This window comes from Agelaius tricolor, unplaced genomic scaffold (genome assembly GCF_023055355.1).
Source record: "Agelaius tricolor isolate 1412-34295 unplaced genomic scaffold, bAgeTri1.0.p SCAF_5, whole genome shotgun sequence".
Classification (NCBI taxonomy): Eukaryota; Metazoa; Chordata; class Aves; order Passeriformes; family Icteridae; genus Agelaius; species Agelaius tricolor.
Window position 1 is genome coordinate 17,742,266 of NW_027269265.1, and position 11,737 is coordinate 17,754,002.

At 39.0% G+C, this 11,737-nt stretch overlaps 1 protein-coding gene across 8 annotated transcripts in view; it reads left to right on the plus strand.

The window, feature by feature from the left end:
• The window catches only part of FOXN3 (forkhead box N3), a 206,263-nt gene extending 196,226 nt beyond the window's left edge, over window positions 1-10,037 (plus strand). For 5 of the 8 annotated variants that reach the window (XM_071426639.1, XM_071426641.1, XM_071426638.1 and 2 more), the window contains 2 exons: window positions 14-37; window positions 2,635-10,037. In XM_071426639.1, the coding sequence (XP_071282740.1) occupies window positions 14-37; window positions 2,635-3,184 (574 nt within the window). In that variant the 3' untranslated portion in view covers window positions 3,185-10,037. The remainder of the gene's footprint in view (window positions 1-13; window positions 38-2,634) is intronic. The other 3 variants (XM_071426643.1, XM_071426644.1, XM_071426646.1) reach the window with 1 other exon arrangement.
• Window positions 10,038-11,737: the final 1,700 nt, after the last annotated feature.

The following is an 11,737-nucleotide window of genomic DNA, read 5'->3' on the forward strand; positions in this document are numbered from 1 at the left end:
TTTCCTCAAGCAGAACTGGTTGGAAATCTTTCAAAATGTAAGTGAAACCCAAAGATTTTTCTGAGATGCAAATGCTGTCCATTTCCTGACCAGTTCCACTTTCTTCTGAAGTGTATTGGTATTTTCTTTTCTCCCTTTTTTTTTTTTTTAAGCAATTCTTTTTTTGCACCTCTTTGTAAACTTGTATTTTTCTTTACCAGCATCTCTGCTTGTACTCCCTGTGGGATGCCAACAACACAGTACCCCCTCCCCTGGGACATCCCTCTGTACTCCCCGGGCATTTCATCAGTTTTTATGCTGATTTGGAGGAATTGGGATTTGGAGTAAGTCCCATGGGCATAGCTTTTGAATCCAAATTATAGCCCCTTTACATAAAAGGCAACACTAGAGACTCCAGAGCAGGGTAAATCGGAGATGTCTCTTTGGCACGTGGTTGCTGTGCTGCTCGATGGAGCTGTGGCTTTCCTTTTATTGACAGGCTCTTGGTACAAACTCACAGGAGTAGATTTAAATAGCATAAAAATGGGTCTCTTGGTTTAAATCACATCCATTAGAAGCCTTGTTCACTTGCAGTCAGTAGGAATTTCATTTGAGTTCCCACCTATTCTGTCCTGTATTTGTTTCCTTGGAGCAAGAATTGGTTGTTATTTTTTAATGGAAAATTAGTAGTGTGTGATTTTTAGTAAGCCATATTGCTCTGACTTTTAGCTGCCTTGTAAAATCAAGTAAGTTTAATTTTATGCTAATTTATGATAATTTTTAACATCTTTAAATGTAAATTTACCCTAAAAATGAAGAATCTGTCACTTAAAATGCATCACATACTTCCTTGTAACGGCTGATCTTAAGGAGTTGGTTATAAATTCACCTTATAACTAGCTTAGTATGGATGATTTCTTATTCTAAGCATTTGGCATCCTCTAATGACAACCCCTGCAGTTGCAAGCCATCACAGAGTAAATGCAGCTGGCTTGCTGCACAATCATGAATGACATTGCACTTAGTTATTAATAATTGAAGGAGCTTTGTGTATTCCTTCTGGGTTCTATATGGAATTTATGGATCATACATCTACTCAGAAAGCTAGGCAAAAGTAATTTTGTTGAGCAAAAGAGGTTGGCAAGAGGCTTTCTTTGCTAATAAGTGTACCTTCTATTCTATACATTTCTTTGAAAGCACTGTAAATAACATTTGGAATGACTGATGAATTTGCTGCCTCCTAGCATTGTCCTGTCACTGGTTCATAAATGCAAGGGGCTTTCTTATCTCAGTGAGCTCTTGCAGACAAGGGCATTTAGATGAATAGGAACTGTGGAATTACATACCACTCTTCTTTTACCCACCTTTCAACCTTACCTTTCAGAAATGGGTTATACTCTGCTGTTTCTTGTGTAAGGAAACCATACATGAGGTCCATGGCCTGAAACCTAAAGTACTTTCCCATTTTTAAAAGTGGAAGAGCAGTAATACTCTGGACTTGCCACTGTGCCATTCCTCTTAAGAAAACATCTATGTTCAGTGTGTGCATTTAAGAAAGGGGCTTTAATCCAACACTGCCCCAAGTGTGCAAAAGCATCCAATGGTAACACAAAGATGGCAAGTTTAAATCAATTTATCATGTGAGGGTTTAAACAGCCTTGCTTATTTGTTGGATTTTTTTTAACTGACAGAGAGGTTCAAGGCTGGTAAACTGGCAGGTGGCAGTGATGATGGCTTTACTCAATGAGGAGCATCCTGCTCTCCTTTTCAGTAGGAGTTAAGCATTGCACAGAATCAGTGCCTTCTTTAATAGTATTTTAAGTATTGTATTCTGTTTTTTAAAGTCAGTGACAATACTCTAATATTTTTCACTACAGAAAAAAAACCAGTTCATTTTTAAACATATCATGCTGCAGTAGTTCCCACTGCACAGGGTGCCATAAAACCAAAGGAGAAAATGACAGCTTCTAGAGCAAATCCAGATTTATTTTTTCTACTGCTTGTTTTTGAACACGTTCTAATATTTCCTTGACAGCTAGTGGCTTAAGATTGTATTGCTTTTAAGGTTATTTATTAACTGATCAGAATCAGAACTGTGACTGGACATAGTTGTTCATTCTCTTGCAAAGAGTCCTAAATAGAAGTTGTGCTACTTCCCAGGTGAACCATGAAATACAAGTTGGAATTAGAACTGGAAAGTGTCTTTCAGAGCAGGCAAGGAATTGCCCCAGAAATCTAGTGTCTCTTCCCCACGTTTTTGGTAGTACCACTTTATATGCAAAAGATGAGGGGCTAATTTATGCAATTTATTTACCCAGTAGTTAAAATAATATTGGGGAGTTTGCTTCTTAATTTTTGAAAGTGTAAACTATTAATTGAAATTTAAATCAATACTGTTTACACATCATTTATTTGTAACCATCCCCTTCTTGTTCCTGCTTCTTGTGCTATTTTGCATCTTTTGGCTTATTTTGTATGTTAAGTCCATCCAATCCACGAGCAATTAGGCTTTGAAACCAGCTTGCATGGACATTACTTTGATAGTCATAATTTCAGATTGTAATTTCAATTTATCTGTCAGTTGGATTTATCATCTTCTGCTTCGAAGCTGGATCACATCTCTGTGGCTAAGAGTGCTTGGATTTGTTTTTGCAGGAACGGAATAACAAACTGCCGGATGCGGACGGAAAGCGAACAGTCCTGCGGCTCTCCAGTTGTTAGCGGTGACCCAAAGGAGGATCACAACTACAGCAGTGCCAAATCTTCCAACCACAGGAGCACATCACCTGCCAGTGACTCCGTTTCCTCTTCCTCTGCTGACGACCAGTATGAATTTGCAACTAAAGGTAGCCAAGACAGCAGTGAAGGAAGTGAGGTGAGCTTCCAGAGCCACGAGAGCCATAGCGAAACAGAAGAGGAGGACAAAAAGCAAAGTCGGAAGGAGACCAAGGATTCTTTAGCTGACAGTGGATATGCATCCCAGCACAAGAAAAGGCAACATTTAATGAAGGCGAAAAAAGTACCAAGTGACACACTGCCTCTTAAAAAGAGACGTACAGAAAAGCCCCCTGAGAGTGACGATGAGGAGATGAAAGAAGCAGCAGGATCACTCCTGCATTTAGCAGGAATTCGATCCTGTTTGAACAACATCACCAATCGGACGGCAAAGGGGCAGAAAGAGCAAAAGGAAACCACAAAAAATTAGAACAAATCAATGATTTGTTTGAACTTACAAAGTTTTGTTTCAGCACGTCAGGTGAATTCTAATGATTTGTGGCAATATCAGCAATTTTTTCCTTTTTTGTTTTTCTTCAATTTCTTTTTGTTTTGTTTATTTGGGTTTTTTGTTTGGTTTTTTTTTTTTGACCCTTAAGATTTTTATTTTTAAAGGAGATTGAAGCCATAGAACTCATACTGACACTCAGCTAATTTACAAAAGCTTTTCATTACCTGAAGACAAAAAGTTAACAAAAAAAGAAAGCCAAAATCGCCATTGCTTTCTCCAGCTTGTCAAAAATGCATGGTTGAATACGCAGTGATATCAACATTAATGTGATGGGAGTAAAATTGGGCACTTGGAAATCCCTCTTAGAGTAGAAGAGCTGTGCATAATTTAGTATTCATTCAGGCCTGGCCCTTAAGAATTTTTTTAATGGCCTTACAATTGGGTTAGAAGCGAATGTGAATAAAGAGATTTGTGGGAAAGAGGAGGCACGTACTTCTCAACCAAGAACTGTTTAGTGGCACTTGGAGATGTGCCACACAAGTCTTCGGACGGCCACTGGTGGCAACTGTGCAAGCAGCAATGCACTTCTAGTGTGTCACGTATCCTATGTGGCTCATAATGTGAAGACTGATAACTCTAAGTTAGAGGAAATTTAAATTATGTATGCAATGGGTTTCAGTGAAATAATGAAATGGGAGGGGTGTGACTGTTAGTAGCATCGTTAACCATTGAATTCTATCTTCTATATTAAATTGAAAGAATGTTCAAAAAAGCCATAAGCCTGAAGATTGGCACTGCGTGCAAAAAATAATAGTAATAGGGGAAAACAATCTATGTCTTCTAAACTGCCTGAGTGAAAAGTAATCAAGTCTAAGAAATTACAGTAGATACAATGTACATCAGAATCTTTTTCTGTGGATCACATCCTTGATCTAACAGGGGAAACAAAGCTACAAAACCTGCCATTAGTGGTATTCTGTATTTAAAAATAGAAGGAAAGCATATTGGTGAACAGTAAAATTCAGAAATTCAACAAAAGAGCTCCTACACTGCCCTCAGAACTGAGTGTGCAGTGACCATCAGTCAGGATTCATCTGTGCAAAAATGACAACAAATTTCCAGATTCAACCAGCATAGCCAGCAGAAGAAATTTGATCCACATTGCATGGATTCTTTAGGGAAAGGGGGAAAACAAAAAGCAAACAATTTTTTTTATTCAAAGATGACAAAGTTCTTGTAAGGTAAATAATGTATTTAGCATGAAGCATGAATTATTTTCATATAAATATAGAAAATAGAGAAAAAGGCTATGCCTCTAATTTTTAAGCCCTTAGGCTTAGAGTTTGTTTTTTGGGGGTTTTATTTTTTTTGTTTTGTTTTGTTTTTTGTTTTGGTTCTTTTTTGTTGTCGTTGGGGTTTTTTTGAAGCAGGTGTTTAAGGTTTAACCTTCTTCAGGGACAAACACTGACTGTTGGGGAACTTACTCTGCAATATTAAAAAATAAAATCTTCATGCTCTGGTAGGGCTTGGATGGTTGAATTATACTGCCTTGTCTGCACATTCAGCCCCCTCTCCCTACTTCTGTTAAAAAAAAGAAAAAAAAAAGAAAAAAGTAAAAGTGTGTCTTTTCTTCGTCTGTACATGTGTAACATGACGCAATAATCTGAGGGCAAATTTAGTAGTGAGTGTGTATGACAGAATCAAGAAAATAATGGGAGGTTAATTGAGGAAAACTTTCTGATTTGATTCAGGAATAAGTAGACAAGAAAATAGCTTTGCTAATTTGCCATGAAAAATTGAAGTTAGTTAAGAGCCTTATGGAGGTGTCCGAATAAAAACCAGTGTTACAGAGAGTGTGATTCAGGTACAGTGCTACTCTGGTAAGGATGGCTATGAGACTGAAAATCACTACAGCACAGAGAAGCTGTGAAATAAACTAAACAGTCTCTCTCACTTGGATTCTTGCATTTGGCATGAAAAATTCTACACTTAGAATATCCTAGAGGCAAAAAGAAAATCCCAGAAACCAACCACTTAAGAGAACAAAATGGTTGGTTTCTTAAAGAGTATAGGTTTAGATTTGTCACTAACAGCTGTTTCAGGCAGCAGTTTCACCAAGATGGATCTAGTTTATGAAGAGTGAGTTAGAGAAGGGTTTGACTTCCTATTCAGTGCAGTGAGCTAAAAGTTGTATTTGGAGATGCCTGTGGTGTGTGCTCAGTTAGGAGGTGGAAGGACTGAAGGACAGGCTGGTCTGGACCTGGTTCTGTACCCCACAAGCATTTTGTAAAGAACAGGGCAGCACACCAAAAGTGTGCCTCTCCTCCCATCTCAGCCAGCATGTCCTGGGATCCAGGAGCAGCTTGATAGCTGCCAGAGCTCAGCACAACTGCCAGCTTAGGAGATAAGGAAGGAGAGAGACATGGATAGTGCCAGAAACAGCCTTGTTCCTCTCAGTTTGCAGGGGCCAATGCGTGCAGCGTTGATTCCCAGCATTAGTTAAGTCAGGAGTACATAGAGACTAACTTCTGTTGGCTGCCTGCAACATAGATAACGTTGGGGAAAACAGGAAGGACCAGTCCCTTGGCCAGGTAGCACAGAGATGAATGAGCCATAACATTTCCCTTGTCTGATCAGACTGGGATAATCTGCTTCTTCCCAGGGCCATGCTCTCTACAGCCAAAGTCTGCAGGTGGTGAAGCACACAACCCTGTACAGGAGAACTTGGTCTTCATCTTTTACAGACTTTTGGGAGAGTCATTTGAAATAGAAGATACTACAGTATCACTTTGCTACCACCTTTGCTAATTGATGCATTGTTGTATCAGCTTGGGAGTGGCTTAATATTTACCAAAAACAGCACTGAAAAATCTAGTGGCAGAAAATACAAACCATGGCTCAGCCATCTCTGTCCTCCAGGGAAAGCTACGTGTTTGTGTGCCAGTGGCCAGATTCTGTCCACAACACTAATTCCAGAGCAACTTCTCTGATTGCAGTGTGTCAGTGCAAATGAGATCAGTATCTGCTGAAAAACAAGTGCCATTCATTAATGTGGACTCTTGGTGGCTAAATATATAATTACCACTAGTATTACTCATCTTAGAAAACAGTCATTTTGCATAAATATCTAATTAGGCAGGTTAACTTTATACAGATATATATATAGATATATATGTACAACACCTATCTAAGACTTCAACAAGTTCTCTATATACTTCCTGATAAACCTAAAATGTTGGCAAGCATCTATTTTCATATAAAATTTGTTTCTCCTAGTCTGATCTGCCTGGAAGGTATTCTTTGGTAGGATTTTACAAAGTTATGTTTGGGCTGCCATCAATGGATTATTTCTGGTGTTTAAAAACAACTTGTCCTTATTGATGCTTACTCTGACTGTTGATGAGAAGTACATAATTTGGATTGTATAAAGTATTTAGGAGTCACCTTTTAAACCATATTTGTGCCTGGCTGACAATGGCAACTTTGTCAGAACTGGTTCTACTCCATCAGAGAAGTTCTCTTTTTTTGTGTAAGAACTGAAATTGATATGTTTTCCAAGAAATACGATGTCAGCTTTTAATCGAATTGTCTTTACTTCAACTGAATGATGTCAAAACGGACTGGTAATTGCACTGTATTACAAACTCTCTCACTTGCCAGATAGGAGGTGGTGTGGTTTTGCTTGTTTGCTTTCCTTCTAAGCCATTTTGGGGTGAGAAGTTGTCAAATCTCGAACTTCCCCTTCTTCTCACTCTAAGTATTGCCAAATAAGCGTTTCTCCAAGACAGGTGGGGGCGAGGTCAGCAGGTGTTCAGTGGTGAGTTTCACATGGGCATGAATTGTAAGGGTTGCTGGACTTCATGGCGAGTTCCTTTGGAATATGCCTTCTGCAGCAAGAAGCTCTTGCAGGCCAGAGCTAATGCCATAAGCAGATTTCACCAGCATCTCCAGGGAGGTGAAATCTGCTGATCGTGCTTGCATTCTGCAAGCAGTTGGATGTCCTACTGCATTTTGGTGCAGATTCTGCTTGCATTTAAAAATGCAAGCACAGGTCTTGAACAGCTTAAATGTATCACCCCATAGCTGTTTCTGAAAGCAGTCTGCTTCTGATCTTCTCCTGACAAAATTGGCAGTAGTTCTACAGAGATCACAGGGCTTTACAGCTGAAAAGCCAAATGTGGGAGTGAGGTGAGCCCTGTAGGACTGGAGAACTGTCCTGAGACTGTTCTCTCCAGCAATTGAGGTTCATCTTCTGGTTCCTCTCCTACCTTAATGGGAGAAGGGAATCCCAAAGGAGATGCATTGGCTCCCAGTGTAGAGCTGAATTACTGTCTACTTGTGGAAAAGATACAGAAAAAAGCTGGAGGCTGCATTCTTCACTGGAGTGAGGTAGAGATACATCGACATACTTTACCAGACAATGAAATCCTAAATTGTACACCAAATGGCACCACGGATAAAATTACCAAAACAACACTTTGTCATGGTTTCTTAGTAGTGGTAATTTATTTTCACTGAGATTTTGGCTCCCATCCCAATCCATCTAAAGATGTAGATCATAGAATCATAAAATATGTTGAGTTGGAAGGGACCCATCTGACTCTTGGCCCTGCACAGGACACACTAAGAATCCCACTGTGGGTCTGAGAGTGCACAATCTGAGGTCTTCTAGAACTTGAAGGTGTCTGGTCTCCTTTGCAGTTAGTGAAGCTATAGACACCCAAGTGCTCCTGGAAGCCTTTACCATTTCACTATTATTGTTACTACAATTTTTGCTTTAATCTGGCCCTAGGCATTTTTTGAAACATTACTCTCCTGTGCTCCAGGATCAGAATAAAACTACTGAGAAAATGCATTTCCAATGCAATTTACTTCACTTCCTGGAGAATGCAAACCCAGCTCCTTCAGGCACATCACTACTGCCTGAACAGCTCATTGGCATATTTTATAGGAAATACTTTGAAACATTTTCTTAACTTTGCCACCAAAAGAGCATTTGAACCATACATCCTCCTGATTGTAACAGAGTATCAGTGTTGACCGTCTGACCAGTTAAGTTTTAGTAGTGTTCTTCACAGCCCTCCAGTAATATATCAAACACTGTTATGCACATAATGCAGCACTGTGATCTAATTTAAATAATACTTTTTTATTATTTATACTACTCTATGTAATATACATCAACACTTTGCTATATAACCTAAGTGATAACCCTCTTAGTTACCTGCCAAACTCTGAATTTCTGTTTGATTTATATTGCAATTAGCACAGTTACCAAGTTGTAATGATGTCTCTTTTCCTTTGAAATGGGATGTGTAAGTCAAACTATACATTTTGTGTGTTTCTGTTTTGAGATGAAGTTTATAAGGATTTACACACAACATTCAGTGTTCTGTATAAATCTGCATACATTTGTAAATTCATCTGTTAATCCCCTTTTCTTTAGAAAGTATTAATTGATGGTGGTTTATTAGGGATTTTTATTTTTGCATTTTTATTTTTAGTACTGGTTATTCTTGAATTAAGCAGAGACTTGTCAGCTGGGTTGCTTTATCTTTGATCATGTACATGACCTTATAATTCTTCCACAGTTCAGCAAACAAGTACTAGCTTCACTGACCAAAAAACAGTCTCAACCTAATGTGTCTATGGTGCTGTATTTTGCTGGTATACATTTAAACCAGAAATGATTTAAAGGTCACTTCTGAGTTGTTCTAATAAGTAGCCTTTCCTGGTTTGGGAAGTTTGGGTTTTGTTTTAGCATTGAAAACAAGATATATTTATCTGAAGCTATATAATGATTTTTCTACTGTATCACATTTCCTTTTGCAAAGAGGGGAATATCAGCCTGATGCAACATCCTTTCACAATCAGTGGGAGGGGGTTTTGTTTCACTTTTTTATTTTCAGTGGATTTCGTGAGGCTTTGGATCAGGCCAGCAGTTACAGGAGCTCATCATCCGAGGGTTTAAGGGATAAATGACAACTTGTGCTGGCCTTTAGTGCTAGAAGGGATTTCACCGAATACTAAAACTACATGCTGGACTCTGGAATGGCTGACAATCTAAAATGGGAATCTTTTTCATTTGTTTACTCTGGCCTGAAATCCCAAGATCTTCTTTTTTTGTTTGGATGACATTGAACTTGAGTACATTTTTAAGTTACTAGAGCATTGTACATTTCCTGAGTATGTGTGTGGGACAGCAATTGAAAGTCATACCTGTTATCTGATAACCAGTTCCATGCCTGCATCATTCACACTCACTACTTAAAACTGCCATGATGTAAAATGTTGGGGGGAATGATTTGTGTGTGTATGAAAAGCATTATGAACTTGTACATTTTTTTATACTCTGATCTGTAATTTCTGAAGTATTTTGTTTTACAGAAAAAGTGATAAAGCAATCAAAAGACCAAGAGATTTAGTATCAATGCTTAAGGGTCACAGGACCTTAACTGGCCAATAAGTTAATTTAGTACAGTGATAAGCCAATTTTTTTTCCTGTACTTGGCGTCTGAAACTGCCAATTTCATCAATATTAAAATACGAACTGTGACGGGGAATGAACAGTGATGTTAAGTTGTATTTGTGTTTACCTAAATGAGCAGTCCGAAGGCAAGTGCAATCAGCTGATCTTTAGGAAATATGAAATTGTTGATTTAGAGGCATACTTGCATTTTACATTTTCTTGATGTGTAATCATATTGCCAAAGACAAACTATTTCATCAATTATTATTGTAAATAACACTTTCCCAAAACCTACCATAAAGTTTCTGTGATGTATTGTCTTCCAGTTGCAATAAAAATTACTGAGTTGCATCAATTGAACAATTGCATTTGTGTGAATATTAGTTTCAGAATATGCTCACATATTAACACAGAACAACAGTGGTTGTTTTGTTTGGGTTTTTTTTAACAAATTAATTCTTTCATTATTAAGTAGTTCTGGCCCTTGTGGGATGTTACCTGGATCTTTACTGCTGTAGATACCAGCTCATGTTAATTTCCTGTAAATGGCTAGACATACTAAACTGATATTAAGTTAGGATCTGATTTTCCTCTTTCATCAGTTTTGCAGCCCAGAAACAAAGCTGATTTCATTGGGAATTGATTTTTGTTTTGGTTTTTGGCTTTGTGGGTTTTTTTGTTTGTTTTTTATCCTTAGTTAGCAACAATCAGAAGAGATCCAGTAATAAAATGTCTAATGGCATATATATAACTTCTGACAAACATACCTTTGTAATCTGTGCATTAATCCTTTCACCGAAGTCTAGAGTTGAAGAAAACAGTGCAAAAGGATTCTCTTTAGAGAATGAATAATAAGGAGTATAAAAAATGAATAATAAGGAGTATAAAAAAATTGTAATGGTCTCATAGCTTTCTCCAATTAAAATTAAACTGAATAGTACAATCTTATAAGTCACAGAATTCCTCAGACCCTGTGTTTTTGAAAGTGTTCTGTTAACAGTCATAAATATCTATAGGTTAACTTTGAAAAGGACTGAGAAGAAAGAAAGCCCCTCAGTTCTTCCATCAAACTTTCTCACAGCTGGTTTGAAGCACTGCTGAGGCAGAGAGGGTGGTTTCTCAGCCATGTAATGAGAATGTATGGCTGCTGGGGCTGGAACTCAGCTGACCTAACAGTGTCCCCCTCTCTTGTCTTGATGCCATCCAGAGTGGCTGGTATGGGAGACTACTGCACCAGGCTTCTGAGGGACAAGATGGATGTGGACATCCTGGGAGAAAATGGAGCAGAAGAAGCAAATGTCTGAGATGCACAGAAAAGAGCATAAAAGTGCCCAAGCTCAATATCTGTCCAGGCAATTGCTACTTCCATGCATTGCCTGGAAAAGTTTGTTGTAACCAATCCTCGGTGCCCACTGCTGCTGCAGTTGAACAAGGAGAGAAAAAACTTCGCCAAGGAGGGAGACAAGATGAGAGTTGACTGATGAGAAGGCAGAACCTCTTAGCTGTGCTCTGAACCATTTCCTCTAATGGATTCCCCCTCCCATCTGCAGCCAGTTAGGCAGGGATCACGTAGCAGTCAGTGGATGGATCCGTAGTGATGTGTGTAGAGAAGCAAGGAGACCTGCAGCCTCCACAGAACATGTTTTAGCCTTTATGTACAAGCCAGCAAGCTTGCGAAGAGCCTGGTCGTGGACTTGGTTCAGGACAGAGCATTGCAAAAGGGTCCTAAGCCATTTAGCTCAGCATGCTATAAGAGATGTGCTGAATGCCAGCTGTGCTACCAACTTCCTGTGCAACTGCAATTTCAACAATCAAACACTGTATAAACACCTGTCCTACCTCCTCTCCAGACTCAACACCTTTATTTGCACCATGTGTTGTGCTCGATTTGTCAAAATGCCTCTGGCAAGCCCTTGGGCAGCACGGGCAGGCAAGGTGATTTATGTAGCAGGCCTTCCTGCTGCTCTTTCTTCAGGGCTGTCCCTGCTCCAGCATGCGCTGCCTGCAGCCACTCCAGGAATTCCTCCCCTGGTGTGGGTTCCTCAGGAGCGCTGAGACCCCTT